General features: G+C 34.8%; 2 protein-coding genes across 2 annotated transcripts; both read left to right on the plus strand.

Moving 5' to 3' along the window:
* The first annotated feature begins 931 nt into the window (after window positions 1–931).
* On the plus strand, window positions 932–9,078 carry LOC143917592 (protein SERAC1). The gene is made up of 14 exons (XM_077439150.1): window positions 932–1,232; window positions 3,333–3,507; window positions 3,834–3,969; window positions 4,175–4,401; window positions 5,948–6,075; window positions 6,339–6,499; window positions 6,664–6,882; window positions 6,998–7,093; window positions 7,176–7,257; window positions 7,335–7,436; window positions 7,509–7,696; window positions 7,778–7,918; window positions 7,998–8,202; window positions 8,285–9,078. The coding sequence occupies exons 1-14, from the start codon at window positions 1,135–1,137 to the stop codon at window positions 8,547–8,549; spliced, it is 2,223 nt and encodes a 740-aa protein (XP_077295276.1). The 5' UTR covers window positions 932–1,134; the 3' UTR covers window positions 8,550–9,078.
* A 1,523-nt stretch (window positions 9,079–10,601) lies between these two features.
* Window positions 10,602–16,097, plus strand: Xpd (general transcription and DNA repair factor IIH helicase subunit Xpd). Its single transcript, XM_077439625.1, has 17 exons — window positions 10,602–10,661; window positions 10,811–10,910; window positions 11,005–11,102; window positions 11,179–11,335; window positions 11,412–11,514; window positions 11,589–11,719; window positions 11,789–12,009; window positions 12,085–12,218; window positions 12,296–12,412; window positions 12,489–12,729; window positions 12,793–12,860; window positions 13,533–13,636; window positions 13,729–13,827; window positions 15,022–15,201; window positions 15,268–15,515; window positions 15,584–15,722; window positions 15,798–16,097. The coding sequence occupies exons 1-17, from the start codon at window positions 10,657–10,659 to the stop codon at window positions 15,933–15,935; spliced, it is 2,283 nt and encodes a 760-aa protein (XP_077295751.1). The 5' UTR covers window positions 10,602–10,656; the 3' UTR covers window positions 15,936–16,097.
* Window positions 16,098–19,124: the final 3,027 nt, after the last annotated feature.

Genomic DNA, 19,124 nt, shown 5'->3' on the forward strand with positions numbered 1-19,124 from the left:
TAAATACAAGTGCAGCCGCGATCTAGCTAAATGATATAAATCTATTATAATAATGTGCGAAATTTATTTGCCTCGTGTAATAATGAACAATTGATTAAACAAGTCTAGCATACATTAAATGTAAGAAATTATAATCGGATTATAAGCTCACGCGCATGCGCAGAATTCTTTGCGCCTGTCGCAGATACAGTACCTACAAATAGCCAATAATTCGTAGATACAGTACCTGCAAATAGCCAATAATTCGCAGATATAGTACCTGCAAATAGCCAAAACCTTTGGCAAATCGGATTCAAATAACGGGTTTGGTGCAAACGATCGAAAAGCGCCAGACAGATTGAACCACAGATTAACTGGATGGCTGCTTTAAACGCAATTCTCGACTTCACGAATGAAAAATTGCACATCAGAAGTAACCTTTCGATGTGCACAGATGCAATTATTAAAATTGAGTTGGATCTTTCTGGCGAGTTTTTAATAATTTAATAAGGCAAAATTCGGAACCAAAGTATCAGAAGCACAGAACGTATACAGGGTAGGTATGTCGGGACTTCGGGTAGATTTAGCTTAGTGTAAGTGCGAGCAGTGCGCACGCATAAGGTTCACGTGTCGTTAATCTGTGGTTCAGTCTGTCTGGCGCTTTTCGATCGTTTGCACCGCATCGAAATAACAGCTATTCCGATGTATCAGTTATCAATGATATCGACACACCCACACTCCTCAGTGTAGTTGTAACGTTGGAACCCGAGATGATCTAATAGAGGAGATGTGTCATTTTATCACGACAGTCTCATACTTTGTGATACATAATATATATAAATAGTGTAATTTATTTAAAGATTTTTGTTATTGTACAAGTTGTAAATAAATGTGTTTTTAATAACAGACTACGTCATTTATTTTGAATACAATAGCGTGTATTTATTTTTAGTACAGACGGGTGTTGCGAAATTTGTTTTGCACGGGCAAGGTTATGGCCCACATTGCGTCAATCGACAATCGAGTTGAGTGACGCATCAGCTGTCAGTCGAGAGCTGCGCTTTTGAGGTTAGAGGTTTGTTTTGTTTGGCGGGGGTGTTCCGAAGGGTGTCTCGGGAGCCCTCGGGAGTGCTCGGGAGCCCCACTTCCGGTTTTATGGCTGCTGGAGTTCGCCAACTGGTGTGGGCCTGGCGATTGCGGGGCTGGAAGGCTGTCGCTCAACATGCACCTGCTGCTGCTGCCATCACCGCTATGTAAGACGCTTCATCTATTCTCCTCTCTTTCTATTCGACCACTTTCTAATTGCTTGCGATCACAAAATATCCACCAAACTTGCAAATTACTTACACAATGCTTCGATCAAGTGCGCACACACTGAATAAATATACTACCTTCATTTGCATACTCAATTGTGCTATTAGAGAAATCCATGCTAATTTATTTACATTATAAGGGTATCGGAAATTAGGGATTTGGGAGTCTTTTTAAACTCTGATCTATCCTTTAGTAAACATATTGACAATGTTGTAGCTCGAGCGTCGAAGGCCCTCGGGTTCGTCATCCGGTCCTCCAAATGCTTTACTTCTATAAAATCATACAAAATACTATATTGTGCATACGTAAGAAGTATTGTTGAGTTTGCATCCCAAGTTTGGAACCCAGAGTACTCTGGTGCAAGAGACAGATTGGAGCGCATTCAGAAGAGATTCTTGAGGTACATCAGTAGCCGTTTTGGATTAACCTATACTTCCTATGAAGATGCTTGTAGGTGTCAGCATCTACTTCCTCTTGTCAAAAGAAGGGAGATAGCTGACATCTCAACAATTTTGAACATCCTTAACGGCTCGATCGACTGTCCTCAATTATTGAGCAGACTATCATTGCGTGTGCCAAATAGAATGACTAGATGTAATGAGCTCCTTTACATACCTAATACTTTTTCTAATTATGGAAGAAGCTCATTCATCTGGCGTGCAAGCTCCACCGTCAACACACTAATTTTAACAATTTCTATGTTTGACTTATTTAATATTAATGCTATACAAGCTAGAGTAATTATTGCAAATTTGTTTTTTGATGATTAATTTTATTGAAAATTTACGATGGTGATTATGAATTTTTATTTTGATGTATTTATTTTGTCTTTTTGTTTTTTGTTATATATTATATTATTTTTATTATTTCATAATTTTTATCATATTATTATTCTTATTATTTTGATATTTTTATTATACTGTTATTTCTATTTTCTTTCTTTTTGTTTTCTTTAACTATCTTACTCTATTATCATTTTTGTTTCTTATTTTAAATGTTTGAGCTTTTCTTTTTTTTTACCTATATGTGAAAATTATTAATGGTTTACTTATCATAATTGTATTTTTTTACTATCAATCTATGTAACTTAATAAACTGTAAATTTTCCAAATAAATAAATAAATAAATTATTGATACCGTGTCCCAACGGGGCTGAAATAGCATATAATCGAAATAAAACAATATGCAGATGAAATTTAATAAATTAACCTTCATGAACAATATTTTTTTAACTGCCATATTTAAATAACCATATATTTGACATATTGAAGCAGAGGAATGTAATAAGAATAGAATACATAATTGTTGTCAATTTTACGCAGTACATCTCTATAAATACGCTACATCGCACGGAATACAATCGGATCAATTTACTTATAAAAATGTATCCCATGTTGTTTATTGTGTGTTTTTGAATGTATTGTGCAATTTTTACCGATGCTGCCCATCTTGCGAGTAATATAAACAAACAGAGAAGTTTTTATCGGACATACGTCGAGCACCAAGCGTCAAATATATCTGATGCTTAAATTATTTAGATCTGTCCGTGGACAGAATGTCACTTGACAACAAAAGAACACCTAAAGCCACTTCTATTAATATTAAATTTCTCTGTATTGAAGTATCTACATGTCACTTTGTAAAATTGGAAGCAAAAATGTACACTAATTATCTAATTAAACAGCAATAAAAGTATATTCTTATTTATTATCCTAAGATTTTATTGTTTTGTTTTTATATTGAACTAAAATTAATGCCTTAAAAATTCTCATGTCCATTAGGCCAAATATTAAACATACAAATATTGGACATACATACGTCCAAATACTAAAGAGTTATCAAAAAGATTAAATCACTGTAGCTTCACATCAATATCGCTTTGATTGAAATTGAAATTGAAACACTAGTCTTACATTACTGGTGGTTTATTTCGTAATAATCGTTATCACTCTATATCCCCGCCCTTCACTGATGCACTGCGTGAATCAAAAATTAAAAATATCCATGTCAATTCATTGTACATATATTCTCGTTTTTAGCACTTGCGTTTGCAGTTATGGAATAATTCGTACTAAACGCAACCTAAATAGAATAATTGCCAACAATGCTTTGGAGACGGAACGAAGCGGCAGACCTGAATATTTATACGTAAGAGATCCTGCTTATGAAGAACGTATAAGACAACATTTACAAGATGAAGATGCGTGGTCTTTTGTAAGTCAATTTTTTTTTAATTAATATTTTTTTCACATATAAGCTGTTATAATTGAAAGTAGAAGTCCAATTTTCAGTTCCAAAAACACTATTTCCCGTTGACTTAATTCACAAATTGTTATCACTTCATATAATTCGATATGTCGAAAAAGCAGGATAAACGTATTACAGGCTACCAGTATTTTTGAATATTGTTAAACGCAAAACATTATATTCAATGTTTTGCGAAATATTTCTCAAAATGAAGAAAAGTGGATTTATGCCACTTTCAAATATAACGGTTTATATGTATGTATATATTTTCTATATAGAAATGTTAAACTTAGGGGCCGAGCGTTGGACGTTGGATTAGTAGATTCCGACGTACACTTTGGCGACGCCTGCTGCATATTAGTCGCAACGGAGATCCTTCCGATAGAAAAAAAGCTTTACATCATTTATCATCCCTGAAACATCTCAAAGGTATAATTATATAAATTTTATCGTTCATATGTACATAAAAAGTATTATACATACAATAATAATAATCTTTTTATCTCATTTCATGGTTGCTATCTTGATTATTAATCTGTTCGACAGTTGATGGTGAGTGTTTTCATATTCAATTTACATTCATATGTTCTTATTTATGTACATATTTTTATATGAATGTAATATTTTTTAACAGAATGGGATTGGGTTTGGCTGAGTCAACGGCTAGATGCTCATGCTGTAGTATGGTTAGCGCGTCATGGAGGTCGTTGTGCAAAACGCTTAGCTGGAGGAACCCCTCCGTTACCACAATTCACACAATCTATTTCATTAATATCCACTCTTGCTAACCTATCGTCGAGCTTTGCACAACCATGTTCGTGTCTGAAAAACTTCTTGCAAGAGCAAATTGACAATCATCAGGTTCATATAAAAATATGATATATAAATGAATGCGGTGGCCCTTATGGCATTGATGAAGACTCGAAAAATGAACTCGCATTAAGATTAACTCTTTGCCTGCGGCAATAAATATAGCGAACAAGCCCTGTACGCGGCACCTTTTCCGGGAATTTGGCAATCGAGTTTTCTACCTTAAATACAGATTTTAATATTTACTCAAGTAACCAGATATGTTAATTAACACATAAAGTATTATTTTAAACAATAAAACGCACAATATATCTCGTAGTTTTGTCTTAATTGTCAAATAATCATTCTTCATACAATTTGGCAATCGAGTTTTCGACCTTAAATACAGATTTTAATATTTACTCAAGTAACCAGATATGTTAATTAACACATAAAGTATTATTTTAAACAATAAAACACACAATATATCTCGTAGTTTTGACTTAATTGCAAAATAATCATTCTTCATACAATTGAGACGTATCGTCTCAATTGTATGAAGATGTGACGTCACATAAACGAGGTTTCAGTATGTTTCCACAAAAAACTAATTTTGACTGGTATATGTTCATTTTAAGCAAATTTAATAGATGGCATTCAACTCTCAGTAATATATTCAACCAATTTTGAACCTTAAAACAGTTGAAATAGGCGCATATAAGCATCAAAATCCCGTGCAAAGTTTAGAAATTCTATGGAAGACAGCCGCGCTACAGACTTGTTGCCCAAAGCTTCCATCGAAGACGGCCGCGGGCAAACGGTTAACAGTGAGAGTAGACGGATCCGTCGACTCCTACCAAGAATCTCACACATACACGCATACTTTTATACACTCCTAATCTTAATGCTTTGGTACGAGTTCATTTTTCGAGTCTTCATCAACTCAGAGTTTGTGCCGTAAGGTGGACCCAAATGTATGGTAGATATTGATACAGTTATAAAAAGGATTCTATCCTTATAAAGCTCTATTCATGCCAACACGGTACAGACCGGCAACTGTACCATGTTGTAAAAAGTATTCTTTGGTACATTCTATATGGACATATTCATATATTCTGTAATATGTATGTGATGTAGATGCAACTGCAGCAGCCGACAAAATCTATTCATATTATACAGCAGTACATGTCACCGTAACATATCAAGCGAAACCGATTTTCACGTATTACGTGACGTCATAGTAGCGAGTGCACGCGTACTAACGAAATTGAATGAATATTTTCGGAAACGTCATATTGTGACAATTTTAACTCAAGTAATATTGTGCCGTATCGTCGCGCTTTGTAATGTATGTATATGTAAACCGATGTTGCCTTGCACTCGGCTAAAACTGGCCTGAACGTGCGTTGCTATATAGTATGAATAAAAGCAGTCTTATCCATGCACTGCTGTGCTGGATAGTATGAATAGTATTTTGACAACTGTGACAGTATATTGTCGCTATTATTGTAGTTTTCAATATATTTATTTTAAACTTTATGTTACAATATGTACTTGAATTACAAAATATGTTAACAATATATTGGCTTGAGTTTAATGCAAGTTGCAATGCTAATAGGACGTACAGCGATTAATGGAACAAGAAACTAGTGGCGGAAATAAGGAACATGATGAAAATGTGGAACTTTTAAATTGTTTAGAAGTTCTGCTTCATCATTTGAATATGTCGTCACGGTCAAAGAATAAGTAAGTCTGTTAGATTTTTATTATTTTTTTGTTACTTATAACTTTTTATGTATTCATGATTATACTTTCTAACTCATTGTTTTAAATCCTAATCCAAAGTTAGTTGAATCAAATATTTATATTATGATATTTTTCCCGTGTGAAATGTTTTATGTTAAAATTCAATATTTGTATCGAAATCGTAAATATTTACCATCGTATTTTATTAAAATTCTTGTTTTTGAAATGATAATTGACCAATTGATATTTATTTTACACAACAGATTATCAGAATCTGCCGAGGAAATATTTGCAAAAAGTGGAGGACTTACTTTTATTCAAAAAGCAGCGACTAGTACTGAAAGACCGTTACGTCTTTGTGCTGCTCGTTTAATGCTTAGGCTTTCTCACTATCCCGATTTGTTACCATTAATACATAGATCAGGTATCGTTTCTTTACTCGTATTACAACTTTGGAGTAGGTTCAAATATTTATTTCCAAATACAAGTACATACATAATAATTAGATTTTAATTTACGTATCAAAAACAAAAAAAATCAACATACTAAATGCATCAATAATTAGCTGTTTGGTTTTGATGTGTTCAGGTCTTATATCGACATTGGCTTCGTGGATAGACGAAACGGAACATAATGATTCTGAAATAAGTTGTATGGCTGCGGGAATTTTAGCTGGTTTAGAAAACGGTACGGTTGAAGAAACTGCTACGAAAGAAATATACGACCCCTCAGTCTATCTTTTACATCCGACATACCGACCAAAGCTTCCGCCTAAAATCGATGTAGTTTTTATTCATGGCCTCTTAGGTATTATACGACTTGTTGACTTCTGTTTACATACGTATTTCATTGGATTTTATGTATAAATTTGATCATCCAAATTCAAAGTATACTTTTTTCAATGTTTTTCTTTTTATTCAAGGTGAACCATTTGTTACATGGCGTCAAAGAGATCAAATTGACGGTGATGTAAATAATTCAGAACAAAATACTAACGAAACTAATTTTAATTTTAATGGTTAGTATAATTTATATACATAAATAAAAATAAAATCATGCAATGTATGTATGTAATGTTTCTTTTGTGATATTAATTACAGAAGACGATAATTTTGAGATAGTGTGGAGAGATATACCAGAATCGGCTGTTAGAAATCCAAATCATGCCCTCTTAGTTCAGAAGTATTTAATTTTTTTATTATTTTAAAATTTTATTTCTTATCCTATTGTCGTACTAAATTTTATAACATGCTTTATAGCAGTGATAAAGTTAATATTAGTCAAGAAGAAAAAAAGAACATTGGAACTAAAACCAAATGCTGGCCTCGTGACTGGTTACCATCTGATTGTCCAAATATTAGGTTGATAGTTTTTGCAAAATCATCTAATTCATCATATGCTTTTTAGCGTTACTGATGTTTTTTCTTTTTTAGAGTATTGGGTGTAAGTTACGAAACAATGATGATGGAATGGTCAAGTGGATGTGGTGATGTTAGTAGCTCCGAAGATAGAGCTCTTCTTCTTGGAAAGGCTTTGCAAAAAGCTGGCGTGGGAACTCGTCCTATAGTTTGGGTAGCACACTCAATGGGCGGCGTACTAGTAAAACATATTCTAGTACATTGTAAGTCTTATGTACATATTGTATTACCAGTTGAAGCTAAAATTAATATATAAGTTGTTAATTAATTATTTATTATCACAGCTCTTGAATCTAAAGATGAAGAAAATAAAAAAATTGCTAACAATACAAAGGGAATAATATTTTTTTCTACTCCACATCATGGTTCACGTGCAGCTCAAGCCCTTATATGGCCTTCTAAAGAAGTTCAAGAACTTCGTAAAGGTGTTGTACAAATTCAATATCAATCTTAATGTACGTTAATACAAGTATAAATTAAAAATAATATTATTTTGATGTACAGACAGTCGAATGTTGAGTGGCTTACATAGCCGTTGGTTGAAAGGAAAATGGCCATCTATTTGTGTTGGAGAGAGTCGATCTACGCAATTACTCGCATATCCCAGTCTTTCGTTACATTTGGTTCCACCGGAGTCAGCTGATGATAATGTTGGACCTTTATATACTTTGCCACTAGATCATCTTGATATTTGTAAACCGGCTACTAAGTTAGTTTTCTATTCAATGGTTTATTTTTAATAGAATCATTACTTGATTATTATCTTTCTATAAAAATGCTATTTCTTATAGGTACTCCTTTATTTATCGAATTGTTGTTGAAATGATACAACATTCAAAAGAAGAAAAATGTGGCATGGATAAATGTTCCGAGTGTTTGCAGAATGTCAAAAACACTGAAGAACACTTTATCGATTTTGTAACATTATGGAGTAAGACGAGTTCGGAATTGGAAGCTTTATATGAAAAGTTAAAAAGAATATTCGACAGTATCCGTGAAACTAACACAAATTCAAATAGTATTTTCAAAACTATACATTCAGAATCAGATAAATAAAAATAAAATGATTTTGAAAATGTCAAGTGATATAATTGAGATTTTATGTAATTGTTAAATGTAAGCTGAAAAAAATCATCCAATTACAATGAACATTACAAAAAAAAAAAACATAAAAAAGTCATATTGCAATAGATGATGGTAAATAATAATGTTATTTGTTTTAGTAAAATGAAATCATCACGTTTATTCATATATCTTATACGTAAACATAAGACTTTCCCACTAATATTTAATTCCATGCCTTTCCATATATTATCCATATTATGTATTACACACTTAAACATGTTCCATTATATCTTTAAAATATTTATGTGATTAATGATACGAGTCAGAGTTATAGCAACCAAAGTTACCAAAGCTTAGAGTTATTTTAAATGTGTTAATAAAGACAATTAAGCTTTGCTTAATTTCAAAAGTATTTATATTATTTTTAAGGACCTACCGTTCTATAATTTGAAGTTTAACATTTTGTTATGATATTTGAAGCATAAGATATTCTAGAATCTCTATGCTTTGTGCTTTAAATAAAAAAATAAAATTATGAAACGTATTTTTATTCAATAAAATAATAAGTCTCACACCTATCCTTAGTTCAGTTTAGGGATATTTGATTCGTATTTGTAAATATTTAATGAAGATATGCAAGTATCTGTCCAAATTTGAATAAATATTGATGATAAATTAATTTTTAATGTGGTTTGTAAATGTATACATATACATAGATGCTGATATCTACATACATACATATTTATATGGTTCTCGGAAAAATGCACTAAATTGCAATGAGTAGTCGAGCAGTTTCGAGAAGTCCTAATTTTCAAAGGCGCTCAAAAAAAGGTTAGCACCCTCGGATAACATACAAATACGCCTTGGTGCATTTTTTGTGGAGTACTATTGCGTTAGTTCTCCTTGAGCATTTTTGAAATTTTGGATGTCTTGAAAGTGCAACTATCTCGAGACATCTATTATATGTTAATAAGCTAAAAATGAATCAAACATTGAGTTTCTTTTAAATACCTGCAGAAAAGCAATTGCACACATTTTCTTATGTAATTTAATCTTAACCCAAAGAAAACGCTATAGTTATTGGTCGCTCGTAAAAAACGATACACTGACGCCAAATGATTAAAAATTAATATATTGCTATCAGTTGATATTAAACGAGAGCACTGTCGAGGGCACAAAAGATTCTAATTAATATCAGTGTTTTTCTTAACTTTTCAATTGTATGCCCAACAACTACATATTACCTATATTCTTCTCGGGAAAGTTGAAATGCATCTTTTCATAAGTAAACATTCATTAAATGTATTCATAACCGTAGGAGACCATATTTAATAAGTTTTTCAAAAAATTATAGTATGCATATTCGGTAAACGGACTACTAGTCTTATTTATTTTATTTTACATTTATACCAGGAAGGCCTTACAGGTAAATCCCAATGCGCCTTCCTGGCCAATTACAAATACAAATGCAGCATTTTTATTACAAGTCGTTGAATTACGAGACACTGAAAAACTCGCAAATTAACGAGACATCTATGAATTGTACATAAATTTTATTGTACATCAATCAAACTTCAAATAATGGCGACATAGTAGGTAGGAATGATTTTTAGCCAATTTTTTTTCCGGGAACCGTTTCAACAATGAAATCAGAGAAAATTGGCAAACTCTGATAGGAAACGATCAACCTGGAGTCACAAATCCAAGTCTGACCAACAGCATACTCTGAAAAATTCATTTTCATTCGAGGCCCGGACCCAGGGATCGAACCCGGCGCCTTCTTAACGCTATGCTGCTGGCTATGTGAACCAGTCACAAGACAACCGGTCACTCTAGATCGGTCACACGTGATCTCCCGTCACACCCTAAAATCGGTCACGAGAAAACTGGTTGACCGATTTTAAGGTGTGACCAGTTTTCGCGTGACCAGTTTTAGTGTGACGGGTGATCACGTGTGACCGATCTAGAGCGACCGGTTGTCCTGTGACCGGTTCACATTTGACTAGTAATCACCGAACCGCATATTCAGTAGCATTATTATATGCACACCGAGTGAACTATTTTGGCCAAATTTTCAAACGTCAACAAGAGCGCCGACATGAAGTAGGCTTCTTTGTCATTTTATCATTTGTCTTGTTTAAAACTTTCAACTAACTATAATTCTATATTGTTTTAAATAATGATAAACATTTTGCATAAAATACAAAGTCTCAACAACATTATTTCAATCGTATCGATAATTCGTTTTTTAGGTTAAGTGTAGACGGTCTGCTTGTTTATTTTCCCTACGATTACATATATCCCGAGCAATATGCTTATATGCTGGAACTCAAACGGGCCTTGGATGCAAAGGTAATGTACAAATATTATTATTCATTTACAGATATTGCGCTTTGATCGCTATCATGATAACAATAATAATACATTTATTTACATTTTTGTATAGGGTCATTGTCTATTGGAAATGCCTTCAGGAACTGGAAAAACTGTATCTCTCCTGTCTCTGATTGTTGCGTATATGGTACAGAATCCATATCACATAAGGTATTGCACAAATGCAATCATTATCACAATACGCAGTTTGAAAATAATCACGATTAAATTTTGTATCCTTTTACAGAAAATTAATATATTGTTCTCGAACGGTTCCTGAAATTGAAAAAGTCATCGAAGAGTTAAAAAACCTCTTTGAATATTATGAAAAATCGACAGGAGATAAACTCAATCTTACAGGATTGGTGTTATCCTCCCGAAAAAATATGTGTATACACCCAGAGGTTAATTTTCACTTATAAATGCTAATTTTATTTTTATATTTTAGTTTATATACTATTGTTCCATATGATTCTATAGGTTTCTAGAGAAAGAGAAGGCAAAACTGTAGACGGAAAATGTCATTCATTGACGGCAAGTTATGTTAGGCAAAAAAATGAAATTGATAGTTCTATTCCAATCTGTAAGTAAATAGATAATTAAAAAAAATTACATTTATATACCAGAATTTCTTATTGTGAACAACATTGATTGTAGGTCAGTTCTATGAAGGTTTTAACATTGAAGGAAAAGAATTCATTTTACCACACGGAGTTTACACACTCGATGATCTCAAACAATATGGATCTGATCGGAACTGGTGTCCGTACTTCTTAGCAAGACAAGCTGTATGTATTATTCAACATGCTTGTTACATATCGATTTTGGTTTTGCATCAAGCATGGTTTTATTTTTAGGTAATTCATGCTGAAATCGTTGTATACTCGTATCATTACCTCTTGGATCCCAAAATTGCGGAAGTGGTTTCTAAATCATTCCATAAAGAAGCTGTGGTAGTTTTTGACGAAGCTCACAATATCGACAATGTTTGCATTGATTCTATGAGCGTTAAAATTACTAGAAAAGTCATTGAGAGAAGTTCAAACGCATTACAGCAACTTGAAAAAGCAGTTGCAGAGTGAGTACTTGCTCCAATAAGGGTATTTTTAAGGCCAAAATAGTAACATATTTAATTATATTATTTATTGTTCAGTTTGAAAGCAGAAGATACGAATAGACTAACTGAAGAATATCACCGAATGGTTGAAGGTTTACGAGAGGCAGCCATCGCTAGAGATACTGACATTTTACTCGGAAATCCCATATTACCGGATGAAGTATTAACAGGCACGCTTAATCAACATGGAAACTGATATCCTTCTAAATAAAAATAGTCAATGACAATAATTCAATTTGTTTTGTAGAAGTCGTTCCTGGAAACATCCGCAACGCAGAACACTTTTTAGGTTTTGTAAAACGTTTCATCGAATATTTGAAAACTAGATTACGGATTCAGCATGTAGTGCAAGAATCGCCAGCCGGTAATAATAAAGCTGCTTCAGTATACATATGTATATTAATAAAGAAATTTGATGTATTTTATGTATTTGTTATTAGGATTTTTAAAAGACGTTGCTGCTCGTGTTTGTATTGAAAGAAAGCCGTTGAGGTTTTGCTCTTCGCGTTTGTCTTCCCTTTTACGAACTTTGGAAATTCCTGACCCGTCGACTTTTTCTTCGTTAGTTCTCGTGATGAATTTGGCTACACTCGTCGCTACATATACTAAAGGATTTACTATAATCATTGAACCGTTCGACGATAAAACTCCTACAGTTTCAAATCCAGTTTTATACTTCAGGTAAATATCGTCATATAAGCTGTTAAAATATTGTTTCTAGATTTTTCTAATTATTTTATACAGTTGTTTAGATTCATCAATCGCTGTGAGACACATATTCTCTCGTTTCCAAACTGTGATCCTCACTTCAGGTAAGATTCAAAACTAATTATTATATATATTCCACAATTAACTATAATATTGTTGCATAGGGATGGGTTCAGAATCCAAATGAAAGGCCAAAAAGAGGTCCACATGTAACCACCGCTCACTCCAGAATATCTGATCTACCGCATGTACCTCCTAATAAAGGACCAAGTTGCACAGCACAGCTTCCTTGATCCATTAGTGTGTCTATTGTCTAGACACGTAAAGAGCTACCCCGACGAGTCTATTGTTTCCGCACGAACTCGCCCAGGTCTGTGAGAACTCCAGCGAATCCTTTGTTCGGGCACTTACTAAGCCCCGTTAGCCTAATTTGGGGTCTCTATTATTCACACACGAATCTACTTAGACAGTGGATACTCTCTCTCATGTTACCGCGTTACATGAATACTATCCTTTTTACTTATTTACTAACCTCTTCTTACTTTGACTTATTATATCTATAGATGCAGTCAACAAGAATACAAATATATATACACACACACACACACATATACATCCGTCGGTTTCTTTCTTTGTCGAGGAAGTTTATACCTACTTTCGTATTTAGGCTTATAAAACTTCTTCATCCGTAATATACACTACCTGTTTTATTTTGTTTTGTCCTGTTTTCCACCTTACAATATTAATGCATTATTTTATGTTGTTTTTTTTTATAGGAACCCTATCACCACTTGATATGTATCCAAAAATATTAGACTTTAATCCCGTGGTAACCAGCTCTTTCACGATGACTCTTGCAAGACCGTGCTTACTTCCAATGGTATTATTTTTTTACAATTAGTTGTATTAACTTTTTACACTACTAATGGTTAATGTATATTATTTTGTATTCATTTTTTTATAACATTTCAGATTGTTACAAAAGGCAGTGATCAAGTTGCCATATCATCAAAATTTGAAACCAGAGAAGACGTCGCAGTAATAAGAAACTACGGTCAACTTTTAGTCGAAGTTTGTATTTTATTTTTAATTTATTTACTATTGGTAATTGTTATATAAACCGCTTAAAATGGCTAATTTAATAGTAAACATTCATTTATTTTTTAATTAAATTTATTTGAATCGAGAAAAAAATGTATATTTTACGACGGCCAATCAGAAACGAATTTGACTACAGCCAATCAGAACGAATTACATAACAGTCTTCGTTTTGTATATTATATCTCTTCTCTCTTCTAATCTATAATTTGGAAAGAGACTTTGTATGTATGTATGTATCCTTGGTCGTCGTCCGTAGATCGGTGACGTCATCGAACACGTGATTCGATTTTTTTTTTTTCGATCCATGGGCGCCGATTTGGTTTTTTCGATTCAATGGATTTACCCCCGCGGGGGCGCAAGGCGAGTAGCTTCATGGGGCCCCGCCAGGGGCGCCACAAGGGGCGTAGCCCCGTGGGGCCCCGAAGGGGGCGCAGCCCCATGGGGCTCAAAAGAGGGCGCAGCTTTATGGGGCACAGCCTTATCGGCCGCAGCCTTATGGGGCGCAGCCTTATGGGGCGCTGTCTTATGGGGCGCAGCCTTAGGGGCGCAGTCTTATGGGGCGCCGCCTTATGGAGCTTAGCCGCATGGGGCCCCGAAGGGGGCGCAGCCTCATGGGGCGCAGCCCCATGGGGCATAGCCCCATGGGGCCCCAAAGTGGGCGCAGCCCTATAGGGGCGCAGCCCCATGGGGGCGCAGCCTCATGGGGCGCCGCCTTATGGGGCGCTGCCTTATGGGGCGCAGACTTATGGGGCGCTGTCTTATGGGGCGCAGCCTTAGGGGCGCAGCCTTATGGGGCGCCGCCTTATGGAGCTTAGCCGGCCCCGAAGGGGGCGCAGCCTTATGAGGCGAAGCCCTAAACGGCAACTGATCATGGGGGCGAAGCCCTAAACGGCAATTGCTCATGGGGGCGTGGAGGGGCGAAGCCCTAGAAGGCAAAGGCTCAGGGGGGCGCCGAGGGCGAAGCCCTAGAAGGCAAAAAAAAAATGATTTTTTTTTTTTTGCTTTTTTAAAAAAAAAAATTTTTTTTTTTTAAATTTAAAATTTTTTTTTTTTTTAATTAAATGTTTACTATTAGCTTAGTCATGTTTAAGCGGTTTATATTATAAACACTGAGCGAAGCCGGGTAATACAGCTAGTTACATATATTTATTTATATCACTTTAGATAGCTTCATGTGTTCCTGATGGTGTCGTTTGTTTCTTCACATCATACATGTACTTGGAGTCGGTTGTAGGATCTTGGTACGATCAGGGTGTGGTATCATCACTGCAAAAGCACAAGTTATTATTCATAGAAACCCAAGACAGTGCCGAGACCAGTTTCGCTTTGATGAACTACATAAAGGTGAACCACACACAACTGTTTAATCTTGCTCGTTTTGAAACGATTCAAACAACCATATGTTTACAGGCATGCGAATCCGGAAGAGGGGCCGTTCTATTGTCTGTTGCGAGAGGAAAAGTATCGGAGGGGGTTGATTTCGATCATCATTTAGGAAGGGCCGTACTTATGTTCGGTATCCCCTATGTTTACACGCAGAGCAGAATTCTCAAAGCTCGTTTGGAGTATCTGCGGGATCAGTTTCAAATACGCGAAAATGATTTTTTGACGTTTGACGCGATGAGACATGCAGCTCAATGTGTCGGACGTGCTATCAGGTATATTATTATTATATTGTATGAAATATGTCATGAATGTAAGTTAAATGTTGATTTTTAAATTGCAGAGGCAAAACTGATTATGGTATTATGATATTTGCCGATAAGCGTTTCAGTAGGGCAGATAAACGAAGCAAGTTGCCCAGGTGGATACAAGAACATATCAAAGAATCTCTTTGCAATTTGAGTACAGAGGAAGCTGTACAGGTAAAGTATTGATTGTGACTGAAAAAAAATGCTCGTTTTGAAGTTGTATTATTTGTAGTTTTTAACAATTTTTAGATTTGCAAACGTTGGTTGCGTCAAATGGCTCAACCGTTTACTAGAGAAGATCAGTTGGGTGTGTCGTTACTGACTCTTCAACAGTTGCAATCTGAAGAACAACAAATGAAAATTGAAAAGAGTGCTTTACAAAAGTAATTTTATAATCATATTGTATACGTTTATGTATGTCTATTTTAGTGATTTTTAATTCAGATAAATAAAAAAATATTGAATTATTTTTTGTTTTGAATTAATATTATTAACTATTATTCAATGGGAACAATTTAAACGTCAATTTTATAAAATAAATGTGCATCTAAAAAATCAATTTAAATTTTTTTTTTGTACATTAAAAAAATGCTTGATGTCGCTCAAGACGTTTGGAGTTCACGGTCTTGACTCGGTCTGACACAAGATATCAACTAAAGGTCTGACCGCACTATACGACAACCGAACGATCCTTAGGGTTGCCATAATTGTCAAGCATTGATACGGGACATTTAAGTGCTACATCGATGTTCCTTACTTGCAAATATTCAACGGTTCATTATTTATTTTATTTATTTATTTATTTATTCTAAACAGACCATTGTGGCATAACAGGAATTCCTAAAGCGCCACAATGGTCAAAAAATATAACACAAAAACAAAATAACAATTAAACATAAACATAAATACATCCATACATAAACATAAAAAATAGCATTTAATAATAACAGATAAAGTAAAAATATCAAATAAAATATAGCATAAGGAATGCCTTGCACCTACAGCCAGTTTCAATAAATATGTAAGAAACAACTACAAATACAAAACATCCCTGTAAGGCCCAAATGGAAGAGAGTTAATCAAAATTTCACTCATAAATCACAATCAATCATGAAAACAATGAGCGCAGACTACCAGATAAATGGGTTAGAGTAATTTCCGACAATTTACGCTCACTAAGGTGGAAAATATCACATTCAGTCTCGGCAGCAACGATTTCATTAAGAAGTCGAATAGCTCTTGGAATAGGAGCCATTCGAAAAAGGACTGTGCGGGCAGGAGGTGCAGCCAGCAAATGATGATGTCTACCACGCACATAGTGATTAGGGACATAAAGTCCCAACTGCTCCAGCAACAACGGGCATGACGTATTACCACGTAAGAGCAGGAGAACGAAACGAATTAATGAGAAGTTTCTCCGAAGTTCAAGGGAATTATACCCAAGCATGCCCAAAAGGAAAGGAGTGGGGTAGAGATATGGGTAATACCCATATTCTTTCCTATATAGGAAACGAAGAAATGCTTTTTGCACTTTCTCAATCATCAGAGAGTAATTTGCTTCATGCGGATTCCACACAATCGCATTATACTCTAGCTTACTTCTCACAAGCGAATTGAAAAGCAAGCGAGAAGACAAAGGATCGGAGAATAATCTTGCATATCTCAAAACAAATCCAAGTCGACGAAAGGAAACGTCAGCGACTTTCTTGATATGGTTGTGAAAGGTGAGCTGAGGATCAAAAGTGATACCCAAATCGACAATAGATTCCACACGCTTCAACAAGACGGATCTAATGGAATATCCGTGACAATAGAGCGAATGTGCACGTCCATAGCTCATAATTGCACATTTGTTTAAATTAAGTTCAAGGCCTAAACTAGAACTGAACTCCAAGACAGCGTTAATATCAGCTTGAAGGAGAGAGGCTTGCCTCTCATCCTTGACAGCAAAAAATAATTTAACGTCGTCAGCAAACAAGAGACATGATGCATTACATAAAACTCTAGGGAGGTTATTAATAAGAATTGTAAATAGTAATGGCCCTAAAGTGGACCCCTGAGTAACACCAGATCGAGTAAAATATGAAGGAGATTCATAAAGACCATATCTAACAAATTGCTTCCTATCACTAAGATAAGAAGCAAAGAGTTTAAGAAGACGCGTTGAAAAACCCACTTCAGTTAACCTGATGAAAAGAGCGTCATTATTGACTTGATCAAAGGCTTTACGAAAGTCAAAGTAGGCTACATCAACTTGCTGACCAACGTCAACTTTAGACATTCATTTATATTTCATTCATTCATTCATTCATTTATATTATATTTCCCCCCATTCAGGAACTTGCTTGAGAGTCGTCCAATCGAAAGCATTACATTTTTTGAATGATTGGGACCACTTATCAATGTATTCCACTGCAGTGTTAAAGAAATCGACAGTCTGTTTTTGGAGAAAATGGGATAAATACGGGACAAATTGTAATACGGGACCGAGTAGTGAAATACGGGACGTATGGCAACCCTAACGATCCTTCACTTCACAACAGTACGCGACCAAATATTGTTTGTATGATGCTGCGTACGCACCAAACCAACGAACGGCCCATAGACCAACTTTTAAAACCAGTACCATACAAAATCTATAGATCTATATATATAAAAATCGTGAAGCGGTCCCTTCGTCGCGGGACAAAACACGGGAAACGCCACGAGGCGCGAAACGCGAATTTCGTCGTGACGTCATATACCAAAAACGATATGACTACGCAGCGCGTGTTTCGCAGCGATTTGTAGCAAACCCCACTTTATAATGCAAAAATATTTTATTCGATGCACATTACGAGATTGTTTAAATGCACCGAAAATAATTCAAATTTTTAATGCACAAAACATTTTTTTTAAGGTACCAAGTATTTTTCTCAATGTACAGATAAATCGCACCCTTATTCAATGGTTCGGTGATTACTAGTCAAGTGTGAACCGGTCAGAGGACAACTGGTCGCTCTAGATCGGTCACACGTGATCACCCGTCACACCCTAAAATCGGTCAACCAGTTTTCACGTGACCGATTTTAGCGTGACCAGTTTTAGTGTGACGGGTGATCACGTGTGACCGATCTAGAGCGACCGGTTGTCATGTGACTGGTTTACATATGACTAGTAGTCCGTTTACCTATTTGATACACTTGGGACTTGAATGAACACAAATAGAAAAACATACAAGAATATTTATTAAAAACTAAAATAAATTGTACATGTAAATATTTCATCTTTGTTTATAAAGGAATTCGATTTTAAAATGAACAGTTTTAGATTAAAATTTAGTTTGAAGATGCTACTTACAACAATATGAAAACAATGATACTGAATTTGGATGAGACATGATGATACATCACATTCGGACTTAAAGCCTACGCAGATTAAGTTTAAGTACAATAAAACTTTTTTAGCTAGTAAAAATCACAGAAATTATCACATACTTATAAATTGCATGCAAAAACACATCGTATCCGTAGCCTTCAACATATCCATATAGTCTTTCAAAAAGGGCATCTGTAACATATCACATCAGGAGCTCAT

The sequence above is a fragment of the Arctopsyche grandis genome, chromosome 10, assembly GCF_051622035.1.
Source record: "Arctopsyche grandis isolate Sample6627 chromosome 10, ASM5162203v2, whole genome shotgun sequence".
NCBI classification, from domain to species: domain Eukaryota; kingdom Metazoa; phylum Arthropoda; class Insecta; order Trichoptera; family Hydropsychidae; genus Arctopsyche; species Arctopsyche grandis.